Source organism: Leuciscus leuciscus (assembly GCF_965113295.1).
Source record: "Leuciscus leuciscus genome assembly, contig: SUPER_11_unloc_1, whole genome shotgun sequence".
Lineage (NCBI taxonomy): Eukaryota > Metazoa > Chordata > Actinopteri > Cypriniformes > Leuciscidae > Leuciscus > Leuciscus leuciscus.
The window spans coordinates 1275467-1301873 of record NW_028118546.1 but is presented as its reverse complement, the minus strand read 5'-3'; the positions used below and the strand labels follow the sequence as shown (position 1 = coordinate 1301873).

The window sequence follows — 26407 nt, the reverse complement described above, 5'->3', positions numbered from 1 at the left end:
GTAATCCGCTGGGTTGTCCTTGCCAGACTTGTAACGGACTGTGTAGTTGTAAAGCTGAAGGCGTAGACTCCAGCGTTCTATACGAGCAGGCGGCTTGGATTTGGGGTTATTGAAAATCCATTCCAAAGGTTTGTGGTCACTGACAAGGGTAAATGGTGCCCCATAAAGATACATGTGAAAATGCTCACAGCCCCACACAATAGCGAGAGCCTCACGTTCGGTTTGTGAGTACTTTTGTTCGATGGGTGACAGGGCTCTGCTTGCATAGCTTATCACTCTGGCTGGTTCATATTGGCCATTTCTCTGTGCCAACACGGCCCCAAGACCCACGGGACTTGCATCAACCACCAGTTCAGTTAGTTTGTACGGGTCAAAATATGTCATGACAGCATCACTTGTTAGACTTTGTTTCATTTTATCAAGGCACTTCTGGTGTTCCTCTGTCCAAGTCCAGCGAACCTGTTTTTTTGTAAGTTCCCTCAAAGGTTGAGTTATAGTGGCAAAATCTTTGATGAAGCGGGCACTGTAATTTGCCATGCCGAGAAGACTGCGGACCTCGCTGGCATTGGTTGGGGAAGCAGCATCATGTAGCGCCTGAACTTTCTTGGGATCAGGAGAAAAAACCCCATCTGAGAATGTGTAACCAAAGAAGTCCAAAGTGGTTTGTGCGTAGGAGCATTTGGCCTTGTTAAGAGTCAGGTTCTTCTCCTTAAGTCGCTAAAATGTTGCCCTTAAAGCTTGATCATGGCTAGCTTTCGTTCTACCAAACACCAGAATGTCATCACTCAGATTAATAACTCCTGGGATACCATCCAGGGCTTGCTGAATTGCATTTTGAAATACCTCTGCTGCCGAGGACACTCCAAAACTCAGTCTTTTATAACGTTGCAGTCCTACATGAGTGGAGAATGTTGTGATATATCGTGATGATGGCTCCAGTTCCAGCTGATGATATCCACAGTTTAAATCCAGTTTTGAGAAGAACCTGGCTCCATTGAGCGCTTGTATTACGTCATCTACTGTAGGTGTGAGATGTCTTTCTCGTTCGATGGCTTGATTTGGTATCCTCATGTCCACACAAATTCGCACTGCTTCTGGGTCTTTTGGCTTTGGAACAGGAACAATTGGAGAAACCCATGGAGTGGGCCCGTCCACTTTTTCGATGATGTCAAGTTTCTCTAAACGTTGTAATTCAGCTTCAATTCGCTTCCTGATATGGAACGGTACTCTTCTGTGAGGTTGCGTGACTGGAGGAACGTCTTTCTTTATGTGCAGCTTGACTTGAAAGTCCTTTAATTTTCCCATCCCACAAAAGAGGTCACCATACTCAGTGAGGAGATCACCAATTGCGTTCATCTCCGTCTGGTTTGAGGTTGTCATAGGCTGTGGTGACTGCACTGACTGCTCTGGAGCTGTGTGGAGTGTGTTAGCAACTTTGATTAGTCCCAATTGACTGGCAGTGTCATAGCCAAGTAAACTGCCGTTACTGCCTTGAAGTACTTGGAAAGTTGCGTTTGTGAATCGTGATTTGGATTCCACCAGTGAGGTGAATTTTCCCAGGGTAGGCAGTGGGGTGCTTGAACCATACGGAAAGATGGGAATTGTGCATTTAGTGAGTGAGGGCTTACGTCTCAGTCTCTGATAAGTTGCTTCATCAATGATGTTTACAGTTGCTCCAGAATCAAGCATCACTTTTATATTACAGTCACTGACCTTTATCTTTGCATGTGGGAGATTCGTTTTTGGTCGGGTAATTGTGTATACATATTCCTCAGAGGACTCTGTGTCTGCGGTACCTGCTGTTTGGGATGTAGTGCTGCTGTTTCCACTGGTGTGTACATAATGCACTTCATGTCTGCCTCTGATGTTGTTTTGTGGCCATTTAGAGCGACAACATTTTGCAAAATGTCCTTGTTTTCCACAAGCGTTGCATCTTTTCCCCCGTGCTGGGCATACCATTCCCTCAAGGTGTGGAAAGGTACCGGAGCAGTTGTAGCATCTTTTCTTTCCCGCCCCTCTTCCCATTTCAACGGCCATAACGTCTTCCCGTGGATTTTCTTGTACTGCACCTTGTTGTGTTTGTTCCATTCCTGATGCTTGAGTCTCAGCAAGTGCTATGGTTCTGCCAAGTGACAGGAGGCCCGTCAACGTCATCTCCGGTTGCTGTAGTGCTTGACGCCGCAATTTATTGCACGTGCACGTTTGAATGATCATAGTTTTAATCTCTCTTTCAACATCCGGAAAATCACATGTTGCTGCTAAATGCCGTAGCCTTACGTGATAGGAGTCAAGTGTTTCCCCTGCTAGTTGTTTGGCTTGTCTGAATTTGTAAGTCTCATAGGCGATGTTAATTTTAGGGGAAAAGTACTCACCTAGCTTGTCTTTTGCGCATTTATAGTCCTTTGCTTCTCCGGTGTCAGAAAGTGTCAAAAATGTCCTGTACACCATCTCCAGCATAATGCAAAAGCATTGCACGTTTCCTTGTATTATCTTTTATATCCAGAGCAACTATGAAGTTTTCAAAGCGCTGCAACCACTTCTTCTATCAAAAGCAGGGAATGACGGCAGTGTAGCTTCCATGTTCGAAGAGAGGGGGTAAAAGTTGAATCCTCGTCGCCAGTGTAAAGTTTCTGAATAAAACTCTGACACAGCAAAGCAGCTTTTAGATCTTTTAGTGAACTTATAAATCTCCGTTGCAATTGTTTACATTTCTATTTTTTTCGATCCCTTTTCTTCTCCCCCGCTTACGCAGTCCAAACACAACAGAACCAAAACTAACGCGCCCCCTTGTGGACTGAATGAACAATGTCCGCTTTCAAACTAAAACACATCACATGTGGAAATAATATAACATAACGTCACATGTTATAAATCGTAAACATTACAATAATTATCAATTTAGGTTAGACCATATTGGTTTCACTTTATTTTAATGGTCCCTTGAACACATTCTGTTGACTATCAGTACAGTTGCACATGTCTACTAACTCCCATTGGAGTGTTAATAGATTTATTAGTAGACTGGTAGGGTTAGGGTTAGAATAAGTTGGCATGTAGTTGCAAAGTTACTTATAGTCAGTAGTTAACCTACCATACTCTTGTGTGCTTTCATCTTCACGATGAGTCTGTCACAGAGAAGAGGTGTAGTTGTGTTTGAGCTCATTTAGAACTGTTGGATTTATGAAGCACATGTGTTGAAAGCTTTTTGAATTTCTTTATTTTTTTATGACTGATAAATCTCCAATTGAAATTTAGACATATGTATAGTCTGTGTAGAATTGTGGCTTGTACGTGTTGATCTGAACTGAGAGAGTGAAGAGTGTGTCATTGTTCTCTACAGGTTGTGTGATTGTGGAGTCACAGATGAAGGTTGTTCTGCTCTGGCTTCAGCTCTGAGATCAAACCCCTCACACCTGAGAGATCTGGATCTGTCTGAGAATAAACTAGGAGATTCAGTTCATCTGCTCTCTGCTGTACTGGAGGATCCTCACTGTAAACTGGAGACACTGGGGTAAGATGAACTCTCTGATTGTCACACATGTCTTTGTCCTCAGTAAGAATTTTAGGACTAAAATTAGCTTGTAAAATGTTCTGTAAACACTAAATCTCAGCACAGAAATCACAGGTGTACACAAATGTCTAATCTCATGATCTGGTATTAGTGTTCATTTTTACATTCTTTTTAAAATATATCCTTTCAATTTAGTGAGTATTTCATTATTCATTATGTTCAATAATTTTATTGTTTATATTATTTAATAATTTAATAACAATAATCTGATCCTATAGTTCCCCCGGCACTGCACAGTCCTTAATCGTTGAAGTTTCTGCTTTGAACGGCTCTTTCCGTGGCTACAAAAATACAATTCTTCAAAGTAGCTTTTCTAACACTACTAATGTACTAATATGAAAGATAATAAGCAAAAGAAATGTAATAACTTCATGCTGATCTTCATTATCTTATATGCAGGGAAAACACCTGAACTTCTGCGGAGCAGTAATGAATAAAGTAACATGGTCAGCGTCGCGCTGGTGAGATTAGTTTGCTCTGTCCATTCGGTTTCGCTAGCAAACACGTCCTCCCTGCGATGTCGAGTCGGTCACACAGCTCGGTCCATTGAGCCGCACCGATGATGTCAGCACGGCACGAGCTCTGTAACACCGCTCCGTTTCGTCCCACTATTGGTGTGTTTGGCTTCCCATACAACTCGTTACAACTAACAGACATTGCTTAAAAGAGTTTGTGAGACGCGCCAAATTAAACAGAAGTGCGGACACACAACTTCCTTTTCAAGGGAAATTAGCCATCATCAACTACCGAAATCTTTTCTTATTTCAGTAATGCGTATGAATGAATTTCACCAAGGTTGATCAATGTTTTTTGTTTCACTAGTGTTGAGGCTTTTCAATAATTGTTTCCTATACGGCCCTTCATACTGGTGGTTTCATATTTGTCTCCTCTAAAGTTTAGAAGAAATCTCAGCAACATCACACACTGTGCTCAGATTTCTCTCTGTAGAAACTCGGGATCGCTCACATTTGTCTCTTTTGAAGTTTAGAAGTGATCTCAACAACATCACACACTGTGCTCAGAGTTTTTCCCTAAACTAAAGACCCTGGTGGTCTCATATTTGTCTCCTCCAAAGTTTCAGACAAGAATGAACATTGATCTAGTTCATTTGTACAGTATGGTGCACTGGCAGAATAGTTTTGTATAATTAGTGTAGAAATATGTGAAATGCTTATAAATCATTAAATGTTTAAGTTTTATAGGCCCCATTATTACACATTTTTCAAGTGTCCAGACATATATTGTTATCCATTTAATATGAAGAGACAATTTTATTAGTCTTTTTCATTATAATATATATTATAACATTTCTAAAGACACTTATTTATTGTTGTGGTAATAAACACTTATGTGTTAAACTGCAAGCATGAAGTTTAAGGCAACGCAAATAATAGAAATAAGTGATACACATGAAAATGGTCTTGATATAAAAGCTTCAGGTCAGGGGCATTCAGTCCGTATACTGTACGCTGTGAATGCTCTGCAGACCCAAGCCATTTAAGAGAATGAGTTTGTGGACTCGCAAATTAATATTAGCACTATAAATATGACTATAAATTTCCTTGTCGTTTGAGGTGTAAAATAAAGCTTACATAATAAAATTATGTTAATACTTTACGTATGTTACTGTCTGTCATTTATTTATTTGCCATCCGACTATTTTATTCTGAATTAGTGCCAGTTATAAATTAAATAAAATTTATTAAAAAAAAATTATTATTACATTATTAGCTAACTGTGTGATTTTGTGTATGTACATTTCTGAAATACATAACTTGCACACAGTCACCTCTGATAACAGATCACTCTAAATTATAATGTAGATGTGCATTTTCTGTAAAGCTGCTTTGAAACAATATGTATTGTGAAAAGCACTATACAAATAAATGTGAAATTAATTGAAAAGTTATGGAGGGTTTTGGGTAAGTGTATCCACAACGTTGTTGCCTACGTTCTGTTATTATTTATCATCATCATTGTTTCGCGTTCTACGGAAGCATATGGGTAGCAATATTCAATTTGAAATGTAATATGTAAAATGGCAATGCATTTCTGTATTTAAATTTATGTTTTCCATTACATTTGTGCAACGTTTGGTACAAAATTCAAATTCAATTATATTATTTACATTTGCCATTTCATACACTAGTTTTAATATGTAAATTGAATACATATATTTTAACATATTTTAAGTTTGCAGTGGCTTCATAAATTAATAAAAAATATAAAAAAGCTAAGTACACCTGATGCACATTTCTTTGTTCTTCATTTTCTAGAACTAGTTTAAGAACCTTGCTGTATTTATATGTAATTAATTAAGAGAAAGTACACCGCCATCTTATTCTGACGAAAGTGACTTGAACGCACTGCCGTAAACACGACTTCCCAGGAGGACTTATGATGACGTCACCGGGGGGCCAACTTCACACAGTGATTGACAGGGAGGGGGCGGGGCCAACTTCACACAGTGATTGACAGGGAGGGAGGGGGCAGGGCCAACTTCACACAGTGATTGACAGGGAGGGGGCGGGGCCAACTTCACACAGTGATTGACAGGGAGGGGGTGGGGCCAACTTCACACAGTGATTGACAGGGTGGGAGGGGGCGGGGTCAATTTCACACAGTGGTTGACAGGGTGGGAGGGGGCGGGGCCAACTTCACACAGTGATTGACAGGGTGGGAGGGGGCGGGGCCAACTTCACACAGTGATTGGTGGGAGGGGACGGGGCCAACTTCACACAAGGCTTGTTCGACTTCATGCAGGTCTGCGCAGACCGATCGGCGGCTGACTTGAAGCAGTGCATGCCGGTTAGAAATTTTGTCCGACTTGATACAGCGCCAACGCCACGTGACTGTGACGTATGCCATCAAAGTGCTTGCTTCCACTCAACAGCAAATATGACCTGAATAAAATAAAATGGCTTAATTTTAAAATGTTCTGTATACACGCATAAAAATTTTTTTTAAAAAAAACTTGCGGTGACCACATGCTATTAATCCATCAAATTTAGGTTTAAAATCATGTGATTTAAAATGTTGTAAAATTAACTATTTTGCATGTATGTAGAGAGAAACTAGGATAACTTAAGATTCACATTTATGTAAATAATTATTCATTGATAATTACTTATTACTATTTATCAGTACTACTACTACACAGGTTAGAACATCATCTCAATACAATATTGAGCATACTAATACCCTCAAAATTAATGGGTTAAAATTTTGTTTCAAAAAACCTTCTTTGTGGAATTTTATTCCTAATTTTATTTTTGACCGACTTGGGGGTCTTTCTTTTTTACTAATGTGTGATTATAAAATTGACAAATTGCCAGTGAAACTTTCTGCCTTTCATGCTCAAGCTTTATTGGCTTGGAAACTGATCTACAAGCACAACTTCTCTCCGCACCGTTTTCTTATTTGGAATAATCGTTGTATTTTGTATAAACACAAGTATTTTTTTAAAAGCTGGTTTGAAAAGGGTATTGTTTTAGTTTGTCATTTGTTTAACTCTCAAGGATACCTTATGACTTCACACAGTGATTGACAGGGGGGGAGGGGGCGGGGCCAACTTCACACAGTCATTGACAGGGAGGGAGGGAGGGAGGGAGGGAGGGAGGGAGGGAGGGAGGGAGGGAGGGAGGGAGGGGCGGGGCGGGGCCAACTTCACGTAGTGATTGACAGGGTGGAATGCATTTTCAATTTGCACATTGAATTTTGCTTCATTCATTGCGGGACAGGTTGTCTACAGGTTGAGGGATTGTGGAGTCACAGATGAAGGTTGTTCTGCTCTGGCTTCAGCTCTGAGATCAAACCCCTCACACCTGAGAGATCTGGATCTGTCTGGGAATAAACTAGGAGATTCAGTTCATCTGCTCTCTGCTGTACTGGAGGATCCTCACTGTAGACTGGACACACTGTGGTAAGATTGTCTCTCTGATAAACACATATATATTTTGTCCTTGGTAATAAATATATTATGTATTAGTTATTTAATAGTTTTTAACTTTTTTACTCAGTGATCACCAACTTTGCTTGTTAAACTCTAGCTTGTTCGTACGTTGCTTAGAACATCCGAGATCAAATGAGACATCCAAGATGATATCATCGTGGTAATCATGATCTGGCTAATTAGGTTCTTGGAACACACCTGCCAGTTATGATTAGTATCGCTGGATTGAGTTAGTGAGATAATTGCGCGTTCATGCGCTGGGTTAAAAGGGGATATGTATCGATAGTAGAAACATTGATCAGCAACGCTGCTATTGGCTGTTCAGCGTGGCCAAAGAGCGCGCTCAGTTTTTCTCCTCAGCAGAGCAAGAACTAATAGTCGAAGTTTATTCGGAATTTTAATGTTTAATTAAAACGCCAGGGAACACCTTAACGTCTGCAAAAGCCAGGAGAGAGGGCTGGCAAAAAGTAGCAGACAATTTAAATCCGTTAGAAGTGGCCATGTTAGATGTTTTTATCACTTATTAGCCTATATATTTGTATTTTAATAATTGCATAATTACTTTGTTCATTGTAATGTCAGAGTCACCACACTAGAACATGGGAACAAATAAAAGTGAAGTACAAAAATATTCTACATAATGGTAATTTTTAGTTAGCCTATATTATAGTCTCTTTTATAAAAGGCACTGTTAAATAAATGGTTGTCTGTTTATAAAAGCAACCAAGAAAAAGGCAAAAAAAAAAAAAAAAAAAGATCTTAGTTGCTTACACTGTAAAATATGTTTTGCTGCATTAAATTAAGGCCGTGTAGTCATTTCAACTGTTAAATCTTGAGTAATGATGAATTGCTTTTAACTTATGTTAATGTAAAAATATATATATATATATATTTTATCCTCTTTTGTGCACCTTTACATAATACACCAACACTTGTATCTGTTCCCAAGAAAGTGGTGGCTGAAATATGTGCAGTAAGTGGACATTTTCTAACTTTCCAAAGGAAAGAAAGTATAAGACTTTGTAATGTCCATTTGTTTCCATTGCACTGGACAGTGAATAAACCCTCTCAGATAACTGTCATATGGAGGAACTAGCCTACCTGCAAGTGCATAAATAACTTTACTTCATTTATACTTGTATGCTTTATGGCTGCAATATAAGTTGCAGGATTCCACATCTACAGAAAGGCCTACAGAAGAGTCTGCACAGACAGAGGAGACATAGGCCTACAGGTGGGCAGTGTATAGACAACTTTTCCTTTTTATTTGTTGCATGAGGCATGTGTCTAATATCTCTTGTTGCAGGCACTTGACCACTGGCTTTTCTTTACAAAGAACAATTGAAATAAAACTCAAGGAACTAAGTATATTGGTCTTTTATTAAACATATAATGAAAAGGTTTTTTTTTTTTTTTTTTTTTTGCAATGTTGTGTAATATGGCACATGCAACAATGTCACAGGCCCTGTCAGGTGTGCAACCCTCAGACTTATCAGACACTGAAATCTTCCCTTTAGTTAGCCAAAGTTCATTTCATTGTGTGCCCTTGTCGTGGCTAGAGCTGCACTGTAACTGATTTGGGTCAGGGAATGGGGGTCATAAACACCTGTCTGCAGGCAGGAACATGTCATAATCACCTGTGAAAAATGCAGTTCTGTTAGGATCAGCATAAGTGTATGTAATACAGTGAGCTTGATATTTAATTGTGGAACTTTCCTTACCACTTTCAAATAATGTGCATAAATGTGAATTTCTGAAAATTCTTAAGTCATGCACAGATCCTGGCCATTTTGCTTTCACATTTGTGATATGGAAGATTTTAGTCAACTGCCTTTTTTAAATTTGATATAATATTATTAATCTGGAATATTAAGAATCCCAATAGTAACTGGGCTGCACATTTACATGTGAACCCCCTTTCTGTTCACATAATCCCCTTCATTGAGGCCTTGATGGCAGTCTATGCTAGCCTATAGTCTATGGTACCAATCACGTTAGTGAAGCCTGAGTGACACATACTGTAATCGGCATGGTCATGATGGCATGATCTTCATTAAAAATTATGATAGCCAAAAAAAAAAAAAAAAACTGCTTTAAAAAAAACTGCTTTACAACATTGGGTCTTAAGTGGCTTGGAAATGCCACAAAAAAACCTAAAACTGTTTTTTAAACCTAAAAGCGCCAGGTAAACTCCGAATGACACGACAGACAGCACTTTCCATCAAGTTCTCCGCATCTCCAATAGTGTAAAGGAAAGAGCCACTCGCAAATAATCTTAGGGCAATGCAAACAGTTTGTGCTGTAGTTAAAGCCCGACTCCGACAAGTCGAAAATAAATATGCGTTTCCAACAAATTAATAATGTAAACGACAATCTCACGAGTCACGAGAAAAAAAGATATATCTCTGAAAGTGCACTATCGCGCTGCGCTGGACTTCCCGTATCAGCTCCGCTTATGAAGCCGCAGTCTAATCCTGTTAACATGAAATAAGCCTCTGCTCCCGAGCAGGTTTAAGATCGCGCACCTGTTGCTATGACAGCAAGTCCAGGATGAGCGTCGAAGAACCAAACAATCCAAGATCATGCCAAATCGCCAACAATCAAATCCAGCTAACTGAGTTAGCGATGTACGAAGAACGGGCCCCTGAAGAAGGAGTCCAACCAAACAATTACACATCCACACAACACAAATGAGAGACAATTGAATACATTTCATTGAGAGCTCATTTTCTGTACAATTATAGTTTGACCAGGAAAACCAAAACCAGTATTTTATGTGTGATTCATAGACACTCAGTTAAACAATAAATTACAAGTGATTCTTACTTCAGTCCAAATGCACAATAAATAAATATTCAGTTAAATCAGTGAACATCACAGGTGAGCCAATGCTTGATTAAACATGCTAATCCTAAAACATAAATGTTCTCCCCAGTGTATACAGTACTGTGCAAAAGTCTTAGGCATGTTAATACCCCCCCCCCCCCCCCCCCCCCTCCCATTTTGCTGTAATGTGTCAGTAGGAAATATCAGTTTAGATTTCCAAACATTCTTTTTGCCATTAATTGTAATAATCCAGTGAGATTTGTGTATGCACAAGGAATCTGACAACAGCCGGTATGATCTGATCTCACCATCATCGAGTCCGTCTGTGATTACATGAAGAAACAGAAAAATGATTAACATGCCTAAGACTTTTGCACAGTACTATATAGTATATATATATAATTACTCCACATCACAAACAAGACAAAACATTACACAAATACACAAAGTATAAATGTTATATTAAAACAACAGTGTTTTTGAACTGACAGAGTTACAACACCCACAGACTTCCATAGGAATCGAGGAATGCGGAAGTAAAGTTTTGTATTGCAGTAAATATCATTACAATAAGACAAAACAAAACTATAATAAATGTCCTAAAGAACAGAGCACAATATAAAAAAGGAAAAAGAAATAGAAAAAATATAATAATATCAGGGACAAAAAGGTTTCTAATAATTACAATTTCTTTAACAAATTGATTAATCTTCCACTTTTCAATGTTGACATTCTCTGATCCTCTTCGGTTTAAAAATGACTGAACACGTTTTTAATTTAATTTTTTTGCTTCATCTGAATGGGATGACACTTGGTGACGATTGTTGTATTAGCTTTGTGAACACACACAAAATAATCATAGACATGATTCGGATATGGTAAAGGGTCGTAAAAAAAAAGTGTCACACTTGGTTCCTTCAAAAATGACCGACAGGAAATGAATGGGAAATACGAAAACTCAGAGAAACTTTTGGTGGTACAAACTACAAATCAGCCGCTGTGCAGAAAAAAAGTGCACAGCAATGAAGGAGTGACACTCTTAACACATCAAGAGTGCAAATAAGACTGGTAAGAAATGAACTGGTAAGACTGCAACAGCAAACTTTGAGAATATGCGAAATAAAATCAATAAATTAAAAAATACAAAAGAGACTCTCTCGCTCAAATGCACACGCACACACTCACACTCTCTCTCTCTCTCTCTCTCTCTCTCTCTCTCTCTTTCAATTTTTATTCCTGTTTTTTAACCTACAGTTTGATAATGATTGTTTGCTGTTAGATCATAATTGCTGTTCCCTTCTGAAGTTGTATTACCATTTATAGAATTAAACTGAATAAAATACCAATTAATTGCAAAATGTCTGTATAAAGTGTTTTGAATTATCACTATCCATCCCTTATTTTGTCAGATTTTTTGAATGATCAAATACTGATTAACAAAAAATGCTTGCATTGTGTTCCTTTTCTAACCAAACATTATTGTTTGATTGTAATCATAATGCAAAACCTGATACTTATGTAACAAAATTATCTAAACCTTGACAAAAATAGTCTTTTAGAATGTCTAAATATATATCTAAATAAATTTAAAAAAACTAATAAAATGGAGAAATCATGTCTAAAAAAAACAATGGGAATCAAAAAGCCTCTCTATGTATTTATATAGTGAGCAACAGTACAGCCTACAGGCGGTTACACGACATTACACAAGTTTTTACTTTTTAACGCCACTGGATGACGCTTTTCTCACTTCAAAAAATGGATTTTAAAGGCCTGCACTAATGTGACATGTTGCATTTATTGAAAAATAATAATAATAAAAATATGAATTCTAATGGAACAAAATGCTCATAATTTTTTTTAGTAGTACCATAGAAACCTTTCTAAATTCGAAATAATAATAAAAAAAATTTATTGAACAAAAATATATTACATTGGTTTTCCTAAAAAAAAAAAAAAAAATGCAACAAAAAAAGACATTTTAAGGCTTCGGTCACTTTTGACTGTGAAGGAGCCAAGTGTGACCCCTAAACGAAGAGGACCAGAGGGATTTACAGTAAATCCAAAATTGTTTTTAAGATACAGAAAACAATGCACTGAAAAAGTGTGTTGGATTTAAATGATTGAATCATGCACATCAGCTCCACATGAACCAATTAAGTTCAACAAAGATAATTTGTTCACATAATGTCAACATCGTGGAATCAAGTCATTTCCAAGTAACCCAATGAAGAAGTTTTAAAGTGATTTTAATATGGTTCCCTAACTGGATTAATTAATTCAATTTCTTATATTTGTGTCACATGACTGAGTTATAAGATTGTATTAGATTGCTACGAAACTATTAATTAGCAATAGCATATATTAGCATGCTAAATGCTAAGCATGAAATCTAATTGTAATATAAGTAATAAACATATTAGAAAAAAATATTCTTTTAAATGGCCATTAATGGATCATTATTGGACAAATATTTAGAAACAAAAATATCTTCAAAATATTAAATTGCTTGTCACTACATTCAAATCACATCACACATTGCAATCTTTAATAAAATGGTCATTTTACACACTGTTTACACAGCGTCATTGTTCTCTACAGGTTGAAATATTGTGGAGTCACAGATGAAGGTTGTTTGAGGAAGATCTTGCATTCGTTTGAGAGTGCTTATATTTAAATTTGACTTAGTGATGTTTTTTACCCATGTTTTAATTTTTTAACAAAAAATTATTTGTGATCAAGCATTAATTGACGGACCCCCTGCAGTACGGCTGCGGACCCTTGTGTTAAACTGATCTGATCTGAACTGAGAGAGTGAAGAGTGTGTCATTGTTCTCTACAGGTTGAGGGGTTGTGGAGTCACAGATGAAGGTTGTTGAAGAATGATCCACATTATAAACTGGAGACACTATCTTGTAAGTAGATTATTTACTAAAGATTACAAAATACAGTAATTTGTAACATTTCTAAATAATTTAGAATACTTTGGAATACTAATAAGGTTTCTTATTATAGAAGGTATAATATCTCACCACTGTAATAGAGGAAATGCAAACTGTCAAAAGTAGCTCTCATTTGTCCACTGGCCAAAGTGTTTTAAAGACACAGCTGTGCAGTGTTGAGCTCACTGCTGTCCTGGGACACTGAAACCATTGTGGAACATTACCTTGAATATGTGCAGGAAGAGCTTCTCTGATCTGATCAAACTCTGTTTCTGTGCAAATCAATCCATGCATTATAACTGTAACCATAATAATACCAGGCATGTGTGACAGTGAGTATCTGTTGTCTCATTTCACTGGCCAGCTCTGTGTAATTCTCTCTGCAGTGGCTCTGAGCTCCAGTCCAGGGCTGCGTTTCCCAGAAGCATTGTGAAGTTGATCGTGAAGACCATTTGCCACCAAAGTCCTCTACGATCAACTTATCTCACAATGCTTTGGGAAACGCAGCCCAGGTTTTTCTCTCAGATACCCAGACATTGGCCTATTGTGAGAGGAGATTTCTTTGTACCGCATATATCCAGAGTCTTTATTGCGCAACCACAAACTCTAAAATACAAATCTGGCAATCCCCATTCCCCAGGTTTAACAGTTTCATTTTCAATACTCTCTACCCAGGCTCTGGGCAGACTTGTCTTAATATTTTCACACATCGAGTCCACTTTTGACATTTCGATTTCATCATCCCACTCCGAAACACAATCATATAAGGCTCTATTAGGTAAGAACCCTCTTACATCATATGCTATATCCTTAACTTGTCTCACTCCTGCTTTCATATACAATTTGTCATAAAACACTCTCTCTTTCATTAAAATTTTTTCGGATATAAAAATATTGGTTGTTTTAAGACTTGATTTATATTTTCACACTCATACTGTATATTTCTGTATATGACCTCTGCCCACACACTTAGCACTTCCTGATAAAACAGCGGCATTTTGTCATACATCGGCTTTTTCAATCCCATAAAAAGCCCTTCTTCCCCACATCCACTACATTTGTCCAGCACATCCTTCATATAACCTTTCCATCCATACTCCACTTTATCACATAAATACTTTTTCATCGTTTTTACCCTTATGGCCTTCTTTTTAGCTTCTAAGTCAATCAATCCTAATCCTCCTTCTTTATTACTTGCAATTAATGTTTCCTTGCTATTTTAACTCCTTTCCCTCCCCACATAAAATCATTTGTTATCTCAGTCATCTCATTAAGAAAGCATGACAAATCATCAAGGGTGTTTCAGGCTATGATTAGGTTAGGGTGGGCTGTGTTTTATGTTTGTCAAGCAATTGGGAAATAAAACGCAAAAAATGCAATAAATGTAATACATGCACAATTAAACCCCGACTCCAACAGAAAAGGGACATACATTCTTTGTATGTTTGAAATAATTCAAAATTATAAAGCAAAAGATTTTTGTGGTTCATTTTAGCAATATTTAGGACTAATCCTAAAGTGTGGCATGAGGGGCACTGGCAATCAAATTGTGATTTTAGTGTGTCATCCACTGTCTCTGCTATGCAACTGCAGCTCAATAACATATGTAATCAAAACAATGCTAATATCACCAACTGTCCATTTGGAGAAAAATGAATATTAGCAAAGCATGAACTAATACTGAAAACCCTAGTAAGTTGTTACCCAACCCTTTGTTGTTTTGAGAACAAAAAAACATTGATTAAAGATTCAATCCCTGAAAAATGAATGGTTCCACAAATCTGTAGAGAATGACAGGGAAACAATAGCGAAAACAACTAAATGAAGTGTTATTATCTTGGCCTTCTCAGGTGTGTATATCAGGTGTGTGTCATGTTCATATGGTCACTGTGATCTGCTTTCAGCATCCTCAAATTCAAAAAGAATCCCAATACATCAAGTATCTGTGTTGTGATGATGAGTTGACCATGACTCTGTGGGTGACTGGGATACGTATTGCAAAGGTGAGCAGAAACCAGGCCACACACCAAAAACCAAAATAGATAATGATGATCAATGCAAGAAGACACTAATTTGAAGTTTTTGCAGCAAATTAAATTATAAATTAAAGCTGCAAGCAGCATTTATCGGGGTTCAAGCTGTTAAGGTGTTTAAGGTTTTTAAGCACAAAAGCATCAAAAGTTATAAAGTTTTATTTAGCAAGCATTTAACAACTGACATAATAGATTAAAAAGACCATTTATAGCCAATGCAGGCAATTCACCATAGGTAATATATGGTTTTAAAGCTTTTTAACAGTTATAGCGCCACCTTTGGTCCGATGTCCATAAAATTTGGCATGCTTGTTAATGATGTTATGTCACATATGCTCACCAATTTTTGTGAAGTTCTGAGTTTTCATTTAGGATTTATAGGCTTTTTAATGTATTTTGCCACGCCCATTTTATAAATGACCCTATTACAGCCATCCAAATGCAAAAGTTCAACTTTTTTTTGATAATTATTGATCTAGAGAGTCCAGAGAATTGTCCTAGACTGGTCTGGTTCCGATCGGGCGAAAAACCTAGGACTAGTTCGCAAAAGTAGGTTTTTAACATATTTGCGAATAATTAATGAACGGTTTGATTGACAGCAATGGTTCTTGAGGCAAAGTTGTTCAGCATGAGCAGATCTATCAAATGATATGCATATTGTGTGGATGTGTGCAACACCACGTGATTACAAAGCCATAAAACTCATAAAACAATTGGACTTCGTTAACCTTGTTTAATAGGTGCTCAAACCTCATTGACCAATGGCGGCCATGTTTTTCGAGATATGCCAATATCCTTTTAGACATACATGGCCTCTTGGCCCAAGACACTGCATACCAAATTTCAAGTCATTCGGAAAAACGGTCAGGTGTTTATACGTTTTTTTTTGTTTATAGCGCCACCATGTGGCCAATCGATGCAATTTTTTTACTGTTACCTCAGATTGACCTCCTACACATGTGTACCAAGTTTGGTGAAGTTTACTCAATTAATTATTGAGTTATAGCCATTTTAGTAAAATAGGCTCCTCCCACAACGTTCATTTTGCACCCCCTAGCGAACATGAATCAAAATTTCCACTTTTTTTTGATAATTATTGATTGTCAGACTCCAGAGAACAATTCTGCACTGGTTTGGTTCCGATCGGACAAAAAACCTAGGACTAGTTCGCAAAAGTAGGTTTTTGACAAAATTCAAAATGGCGGAAAATCTATCATGACGGAAATGAAATCGGAGATATACGTTTTGTTCGTCAGGCGTCCAGCTTTCCAATGATATAAGACACTTGAGTCTACGACTTACGGTCTATGAGTTATGAGCTGTTTCGCGCTTTTGGTTGCTATAGCGCCACCTATGGGCCAATCGGGGTCATAATTTGATAACCTCTCCTCGATTTTTGTACTACCATCTGGCAAAGTGTCAATGCTCTAGCCCTTACGGTTTGGGCTGCACGATGCGTTTTACGGCAGAAGAATAATAATAATAATAATAATTAAAGCTGCAAGCAGCATTTAGCGGGGTTCAAGCATTTAGGGTCTTTAAGCACATAAGGCAGTTTAGTGAGTTGTCTGAGTTTTTGTTTAGGATTTACAGGCTTTTGAGTGTTTTTTGCCATACACATTTTGTAAATGATCCTGTTATGGCTACCCAATGGGTAAAGTTAAAGTTTTTTATATAATTAATAATCTAGAGCTTCCAGAGAATTGTACTGCACTGGTATATTTCCGATCGGGCGAAAAACCTAGGACTAGTTCGCAAAAGTAGGTTTTTAACATAATCGCAAGTATTTAATGAACAAATTGATTGACAGCAGTAGTTCTTGAGGCAAAGTTGTTCAGTATGAGGAGATCTATCAAATGATATGCATCACGTGATTACATAGCCGTAAAACCTGTTAGCGTCAACTAGTGGCTGATTTTTCAAAATTCTTACAGACCTCTAGGGCCACGAGTCGAACATGCCCACCGAGTTTCGTTCTGATCGGCCTCCGTTAAGAGCAAACTAACAGCTTTGAATTAAAATGGTGAGGTATCCTGTTGTAAACATCAACCATGCCTGTTGACAGTTCTCTTTTGTGGGAATGGAATGAAAAGTTCTCAAATCCGCAGCACAGCCTCAGACATAGCATTTATATCCATGATCTGCCATTTTCACTATTGTCCTTGCTTGCTTTTCACAATACCTGCAGATCTTCTGATGATTCGGCTGTGCAGGTCCACATTAACACTGCCTGGCCTAGAACATGGACTGGAAAATGCAAATTTGGGGGGTATAAATATTAATGATCCTGACTCCAACGTCACAGTCGGTGTTATGGTGGGATTCACTCATTTTTCAGCGGTCTTTTGCAAACAGGAGATTTACACATGAAGGAGGAAACAATGGTGTTTGAGGCTCACGGTATGTCAGTTCCATGTCCAGAACTCTTATCATTCAACTATGCCAAGATAAATACAGTTTTCAATTGTATGGCACCTTTAAAATAGATGATTAGTAATATAATGCTTACTTGGAGTCTGAAATGGCTTTAACAAAAGAAGAAAAATATTCTTAGATTTCTGTTCATTCTAATCATGTACAAATAAAGTAGCACAGTAAGATTACATTTATTTGAATGCATTAGTGAGTGTGTGATTGTGCTGTGTGTGCAGCGTATCAATACTAAAAGTGAAGGTGTAGTTGATATCTTTGGTGATAATATCTGTAGTAATCATAAAAAAACAATTAAGAAATAAAGAATTAAAATTACAAATAATATTCTATTAAGATATGAGTTACAATAACATGATTTGCAATAGTAATAATATCAATAATATATGCACAATACACACAGATTAGACTATCAGGTCTGTGTTTTACAAAAACATTAGTATTGCAGCCAATGTGAGTCTGTGGGATTTATAAACAGACAAAATATGATTTGAAATGTTATTTTAATGATTTTATTAAGTTTAAACAATATTTCAAATGGAAAAAAAATGAAAAATAATATTTTAGTGAGCAGAATGAACCAATGAGTGTTCTTCTTCTGGTGGTTAAAATGTAAATGAAAACAATAATACTTAAACAATAATACTTAATACACTAACCATGCTTGAACACACACATGCACACACATTTTGTTGTAGATGTAGATATTTAAAATAAAAGATAGGTAACAAAATGATAATTGCAAATCTCCTCTGTATAACACCATTTTCAGATTTCAAATTAATCACTGAGAGGCAGAATTGTTCAAACTGAGAGCTCAGTAAAAATGAAGTGATAAACTTTGACAAAACATGACTGTGTTATAATAGGTGATTTTCATGCAAGTAATTTTATATAGTCCAAAAACTAATGCAAAAGCACAGATGAAAATATTTTATTAAGTAGAATGTCCTGCAGAGGGCAGTAGAAGACCACTAATTGACTCACTTTCATTTGAAAGACTTTTTTATCCACCAGTAAAACAAAGCAGTTTCTCCATGTTCTTTCCATTAAGCATGCTTACACACACAGACACACACACAAACACAAACACATCCACACACACACACACACACACACACACACACACACACACACACACACACACACACACACACACACACACACACACACACACACACACACACACACACACACACACACATGTAGTGTTTTCATTTTTTATGGGGACTTTCCATAGACATAATGATTTTTATACTGTACAAACTGTATATTCTATTCCCTTACACTAACCCTACCCCTAAACCTACCCATCACAGAAAACTTTCTGCAATTTCACATTTTCGAAAAAACATCACTTTTTTGATTTATAAGACGTTTTCCTCATGGGGACCAAAAAATGTCCCCACACGAACAAGGATTTCGGATATTGCCATCCTTGTGGGGACATTTTGTCCCCACAACGTGATGATTACCAACTCACACACACACACACACACACACACACACACACACACACACACACACACACACACACACACACACACACACACACACACACACACACACACACACACACACACACACACACACAAAGACAAATATGTTTTCAATGTTTTTAGGATGTGATATTGTGAAAATATCTTCATCTCCTCATCTTGAACAACTTTGCCTCAAGAATCACTAATGTCAATCAAACCGTTCATAATCATAATAAAAAAAAATATATATATACAAACATCATAATAAATAAAAAAACATCATAATAAAAAAGATTGCTTCTTAAAGCATTTGTTTATTTCCCAATACTGAAAGTGAATTAAAAGATCATGCGTAATCCTTCTGCTCCCTCTAGTGGACAACAGTGGTATTATAGCTTTTTTTACAGTTGAAGTGTTTGAATGAATGAATGGGAATTTGTTTTTTTACTTATATCTCAGGAACCAAAAGGCGAAAAATTCTGAAACTCAGAGCATAGATAGTGCTTGAGGAGCCCTGTTGAATGAGACCATCAAGGTGTTTTTGGGCGATTGGGGCTGGGAGTTATGACTGTTATAAGGCATATCTGTTCGGGCTATTATCTCTGGAATGCCCAGGGCAAATAACACCACATTTGAATCGAAGCTAGCCAAGGACGCGCCCTTTCCAACGAGCTCTCACACAAGGTTCGGGGTGGTTTGGGTCGGGAGTTGCGGTCGTTCAAAGTCGGGGGTCCGCGGGCTTGCGATGCGCGGGGGGGCGCGCTCCCGAGGCCCGCGACGACACGTTTCGATCAAGAGCCCCGAGAGGTCCTCACCATCAAAATTTGAGCGCGCAACGACTTTCCGTTTTCGAGTTATGAATGAATTTGTATTTGGGGGCGTGGCTTAAATGCCGTTATACTTTCGTTTCATTTCATTCATTTACTTTCGTCCATTTCCATATCTCAGTGTAACACAATTGTCAATAGTAATACTCAATAGATGAGTTTTGACAAAATGTGATTGTAAATGTTAAAATAATGATTTTATAAAGTCTAAATATGAATTTTATAACAATATTAGGGAGTAGTATGATGAAATGACAGCAGGGGGCAGTAAAATACCACTTATTGGCTTAATATGTCATTATATTCATATAAAATCACCTTTTGAAGAAGTTAAACTTTTTTTCTGATAATTATTGATCTAGAGAGTTCAGAGAATTGTGCTGCACTGGTTTTGAACATTATGATATGAACATTATATGATAGAAGACACCATTTACAGCAAATACAGGCAATTTACCATAGGAAATATATGGTTTTAAAGCGTTTTAACAGTTATAGCGCCAACTATGGTCCGCTCTCCATAAAATTTTCCATGCTTCTTAAGCAGGTTATGACACATATGCTCATCAATTTTCGTGAAGTTCTGAGTTTTCGTTTAGGATTTATAGGCTTTTGAGTGCATTTTACCACGCCCATTTTCTAAATGACCCTGTTAGCCATGCGAAAAATGCAAAAGTTCAACTTTTTTTTGATAATTATTGACCTAGAGAGTCCATAGAATTGTCCTAGACTGGTTTGGTTCCGATCGGGCGAAAAACCTAGGACTAGTTCGCAAAAGTAGGTTTTTAACATAATTACGAATATTTAATGAACGGTTTGATTGACAGCAATGGTTCTTGAGGCAAAGTTGTTCAACAAGAGGAGATCTATCAAATGGTATGCATTTTGTGACAATAAGTGTAACACCACGTGATTACAGAGCCATAAAACTCGTTAGCGCCAACTAGTGGCCGATTTCTTTTAAAATTCTTACAGACCTCTAGGGCCATGAGTAGAACATGCCCACCGAGTTTGGTTCCGATCGGCCTCCGTTAACCTTGTCTAATAGGTGCTCAAACTTCATTGGCCGATGGCGGCCATGTTTTTTTAGATACGCCAATGTCCTCATACACATACATGACACCTTGGACCAAGACACTGCATACCAATTTTCAAGTCAATCGGACTAACGGTCAGGTGGTTAAAGCCTGTTTTATGTTTTTTTCATATTATAGCGCCACCATGTGGCCAATCGCCGCGATTTTTTTACTGTTACCTCATACTGAGCTCATACATATGTGTACCGAGTTTGGTGAAGATACCTCATTTACTTCTGGAGTTATAGCCATTTTAGTAAAATAGGCCCCTCCCACAACGTACGTTTTGGCACCCCTTAGCGTCCGTGAATCGAAATTTCGACTTTTTTTCGATAATTATTGATCTTCAGTTTCTAGAGAACATTTCTGCACTGGTTTGGTTCCGATCGGGCGAAAAACCAGGGACTAGTTCGCAAAAGTAGGTTTTTGACAAAATTCAAAATGGCGGAAAATCTATCATGGCGGAAATGAAATCGGAGATATACGTTTTGTTCGTCAGGCGTCCAGCTTTCCAATGATATAAGACACTTGAGTCTACGACATACGGTCTAAGAGTTCTGAGCAGTTTCGCGCTTTTGGTTGCTATAGCGCCACCTATGGGCCAATCGGGGTCATAATTTGATAACCTCTCCTCGATTTTTGTACTACCATCTGGCAAAGTTTCAAGGTTCCAGCTCTTACGGTTTGGGCTGCACGATGCGTTTTACGGCAGAAGAAAAATAATAATAAAAATCAGCACAATTACAATAGGGTTTCAGCACTTCGTGCTTGAACCCCTAATAATAATAAAAATCAGTACAATTACAATAGGGTTTCAGCACTTCGTGCTTGAACCCCTAATTATAGTTTACAATGCAAAAACATACTGTAAATTGTAGCTGTATTGTGTTGGGTCCTATTGTGAGCTGTCTACTTACTTTGTCAAAAAAAAAAGTTCTTCTACTTTATTAACGGTCTTGTTTTGTCATGATTTTGTCATAGTATGGTAAGCAGTTATATGAAAACTACAAAGCCGCTGTGAGGAAAGCAGCCGGCACTGGAAGCTGGGCTAACCGCACTATCCAGGCCTCCTCCAGTGCATCCACACCCTCCCCTACACCTAAAGGTAGAGATAATGAGCTAAATAGATTGTTATAAAATGTATCATATATATCTTTATATAAAAGGATTTTGATGACATTTTTGTGCTTATCTTTCAGCCAAAGCTGCGAATGGACACGCTCCTCAGCTTCCAAAGGACACCAAGGTACCTCTAAATCTATCAGTTGCCTTAGTAATGAAGAACACCATAATATAATACCATAAATAATATAAGTTCATGGACCATACTGAAGTGTGAACTATTATGTTTTCAGACACTTAACTGCATGTTAATTGCAATTAAACAAAATATAGTTTAAATTTATTAACACACTTAAGTACATAATTTTATAACATTTCATAATTACTTCTACTTTCAATGAAATATGAAGTTTACTGCCGAATGTACTGAGAAGCATTTATAGTAAACTAAAATATACATATATCATTTCTATTGAAACTTGACATGTTTTCAATATTTAATTACACATTTGTCATGATGAAGTTGCCAATTGGTAAATTTAAAATATATTAACATTAAATGTATTAACGAATAACACACTACAGTTGAAATTATAATCAAATTTGCATGTGCTCTAGTATGTTTGTCAATATCAAAATAAATGTACTGCAAAAGATTACTAAACCATAATTTAAAAAGTATAACTGTTAATTTGTCATGATTGCAAAGTACACTTTTTAAAATTGCACTAAACTCTGTTAAGAAACAGTCATGAAAGTGCAGTGTCTTTAAATACACATATAGTGGCCTTTTATTTAAAGGAACACTCCACCGTTTTTTGAAATAGGGCTTATTCACTTTCTTTCCTACATTTAGATAGGTGGGCAAATGCATTTTTGTCTCAGTGCATGCATTGTTTTAGTTTGACAGGGTCGGCGCTAGCTTAGCTTAGCATAATGAATGGAATCCTTTGTTGCCAGCTAGCATGTCCTGATATAAAAAAAATTATAAACCCACCTAATTACTTCTTGTGGCCAGCATATTCACAACAAGTACAAATAGCGATGCAGATTAACACTAGACGATTTCCTATGCAGATATTGACTTGGGACTATATTAGAGGGAAGCACAGGTGAAGCACTGCTACTTGGGCGCAGAGATATCACGCCCAAGTAGCAGTGCTTCGCCTGTGCTTCCCCCTAATATAGTCCTTAATATATAAGTCAATATCTGCCTAGGAAATCGCCTAGTGTTAATCTGCATCACTATTTGTACTTGTTGTGAATATGCAGGCCACAAGCAGTAATTAGGTGGGTTTTAAAAAAAAATGTATATCACTTTTACTCAGGACATGCTAGCTGGCAACAAAGGATTCCATTCATTATGCTAAGCTAAGCTAGCGCCGTCCCTGTCAAACTAAAACAATGCATGCACTGAGACAAAAATGCATTTGCCCACCTATCTAAATGTAGGAAAGAAAGTGAATAAGCCCTATTTCAAAAAACGGTGGAGTGTTCCTTTAATGAACAATATATTATCTGAAAATATATATTTTTAAATATACTTCAAAGATTTAAAGTATACTTCAAGAGCAGTAAAATTAAGCACACTACTTTTCCACAAAGGGTAACGGTTCCTTTAGAGCTGTTTTAATCCCCTTGTAATTTCATCATTTATCTGAAATGCTCCTGAATGCTACTTTTGGTTTGTTTTTGAAGGGTCCTGGCAACCAAACATCTTTCCCACCACCTCCGCCTTCAATGGAAACCCTGCCTCCTCCACCACCCGACCCCATGTTGCCTCCTCCTCCCCCTGCTCCTCCTGCCAGCACAACCAAAGTCAACAAGTTTCCTCCTCCACCTCGATTCCCACAATCCTCCTTCCCACCTCCACCCATGGATGACCTGCCTCCACCACCACCTCCTCCAGAAGATGCCGAGCTGCCCCCTGACTTTCTTCCTCCACCGCCTCCTAGTTTTGCACTCACTCCCCCCACCACCTCCAGACCCCATTACCTCCCTTCCACCTCCTCCTCCTCCTGGTCCCCAAAACTTTGCATCTGCAGGTGGAGCTCCACCACCACCGCCTCCACCACCAGCTCCTGCACCGGCTGCCAACCCATCCGCCGGCTCCATCAGAAAAATGCCTCCAGCTCCACCAAAGAGAACAACACCTCTACAAACAGCGCCCCCAGGTGGCGAACTCATGTCAGAACTGATGACAGCAATGCTGAAAAAGCGCAGTCAACAATGATCTTGAAGACAGATAGAGCTAATTGACATGTTTTTGTAGTTGGACTGAGGAACTGACCGCCAAACAAGTTCTCGGCGTGACATTAGGACACACATCTTTAATTATTTTGTTGTTTAATATTCTTGCATTACACCACCAGACTAAAATATGTAAATACTTTGTACTTACGCACCTAATCAGATTATTTGTATTAAATACAATATGCTATATCATCATTGCTAATGGAATGTCATAATAAATAAGGTCTTGCAAAGTTAACTGTTTAACAGATTTTGACATGCCTAATTGTTAAACAGGAGTAAACGAGATGCATGATGCAAAGATTTTTGCACTTTTGTAGAAATGCAGAAACAGCAATATTACAAAAGACTTCCATGTCCATTGTCCATATATAACATCAAACATGGCGCATCCTCCAATCAGATCATCCATTAGGAAGTGTGATTACAATGTCATAAACAATATTTTTGGTTCAAATGATGCTGAAATTCATGATTTTTTTTTTTTCATTGGACCCTGAGTTAGGAAGAACAGCTGACCCTCAGCTGCTGAACCCAGGATGGAGGTTTACTGGCATATCCGGCTCTCTCAGCCTCTTCCTGCTCCATAAATGGCTCCATTAAAGTCTTCTGCAACAGTGTCACCTAGAAATACATCAAACATACTGTCAACAAGCCATAATGGTCTGTCTGAAGATGTTACATTGTATGTATAATTGTCAAGTCTTCATTTCACAGTAATATATTAAAGCAAACACTCTAAGATATATGATAAGCATGATCATGACAGCATATTAGTTTGACATCACATGTAATAATACCTCTGAAAAGTCATTTTTCTCTGCTTTTCTGATAGCAGATTCAGCCATCCAGTTCCTCAACACATACCGTGGGTTTACTCCTGAACAATAGAAAAATTACAAATAACATTAAATACAACATAACACATCGTAAAAAAACACACACTACCGTTTAAACATTTACGGTCAGTAAGGCTTTTTAAAAAAGAAAAGAAATTAATAATATTATTCAGCAAGGATGCATAAAAAGGGACAATAAAGACATTTATAATATTACAAAAGATTCAAATAAACGCTGTTCTTTTGAACTTTATATTAATCAAAACATGTATCAGGGTTTCCTCAGAAATATTAAGCAGCTCAACTGTTTTCAAATGTTTCTTGAGCAGCAAATCATCATATTAGAATGATTTCTGAAGGATCATGTGACACTGAAGACTGGAGAAATGATCACAGGAATAAATTACATTCAGCTGAACAAATATATTAATTACACAAATACTGTATATTCAAATAGAATAATTTATTTTATATTGTAATAATATCTCATAGTATAAAAATATATTATAGTATTACAAAATTACTGTTTTTATTGTATTTTTGATTAAATAAATGCAGCCTTCGTGAGCATAAGAAACTTCTTTCAAAAACAAATCTTACCAATCATGAACATTTCAGCGATAGTGTTACTGTAACAACAATATATAAACACATAATATATAACACTGCATCATATAACATATCGTTAGCCTCATAGCATAATTGCCTAAGTCATTTTTTGGCCAAATTGTGATATCTGCCTAACTTTACTGTCAAACCACTGCTGCATCATCCTGCCTTTCTGCCTATGTTCTTAGCCAATCACAACACTTATTAGAATCCAAAAACACTATCTGCCTTAGTCATCTCTTTGACTTAGGCAGTTTTGATACAAACAAAATGGCAGAAAACATGGGAAGACAGATGTCCAGAAGTGATGTTAGCTCTTCTGTTTGATTCGTTTTCATCTGGTAAGAGTTCATATTTCTTCAACTGTCTAGATACTAAATGTAATTTCAGTTAATGAAAGGGATTATAAACTGTATTTTAACTTGAAATCACATTTTTTGCAAGAAGATATGATGAAGTAGCTAGCCAACACTAGCAAAATATTACCTCATTTCTGGTCAGAACAA

The 26407-nt window shown here is 37.3% G+C and overlaps 2 protein-coding genes and 1 long non-coding RNA gene across 3 annotated transcripts in view; 2 read left to right on the top strand and 1 right to left on the bottom strand.

The window, feature by feature from the left end:
• LOC309510013 (uncharacterized protein) overlaps window positions 1–26407 on the top strand; it is a gene marked incomplete at its 3' end in the record, with an annotated part of 1894646 nt that overhangs the window by 765869 nt on the left and 1102370 nt on the right. Inside the window, exon 23 of the mRNA XM_082191149.1 lies at window positions 3341–3511. Coding sequence (XP_082047275.1) covers window positions 3341–3511 — 171 coding nt within the window. The remainder of the gene's footprint in view (window positions 1–3340; window positions 3512–26407) is intronic.
• The window catches only part of LOC309510024 (uncharacterized protein), an 83457-nt gene continuing 70286 nt past the window's right edge, over window positions 13237–26407 (top strand). The window contains exon 1 of the mRNA XM_082191159.1: window positions 13237–13264. The gene's annotated coding sequence lies outside the window, so the exon portion shown is untranslated. The remainder of the gene's footprint in view (window positions 13265–26407) is intronic.
• LOC309510065 lies at window positions 24502–25766 on the bottom strand. Its single transcript, XR_014210185.1, has 2 exons — window positions 25254–25766; window positions 24502–25077 (listed from the first exon to the last, which is right to left on the bottom strand). It is a non-coding gene; the product is annotated as an uncharacterized lncRNA (long non-coding RNA).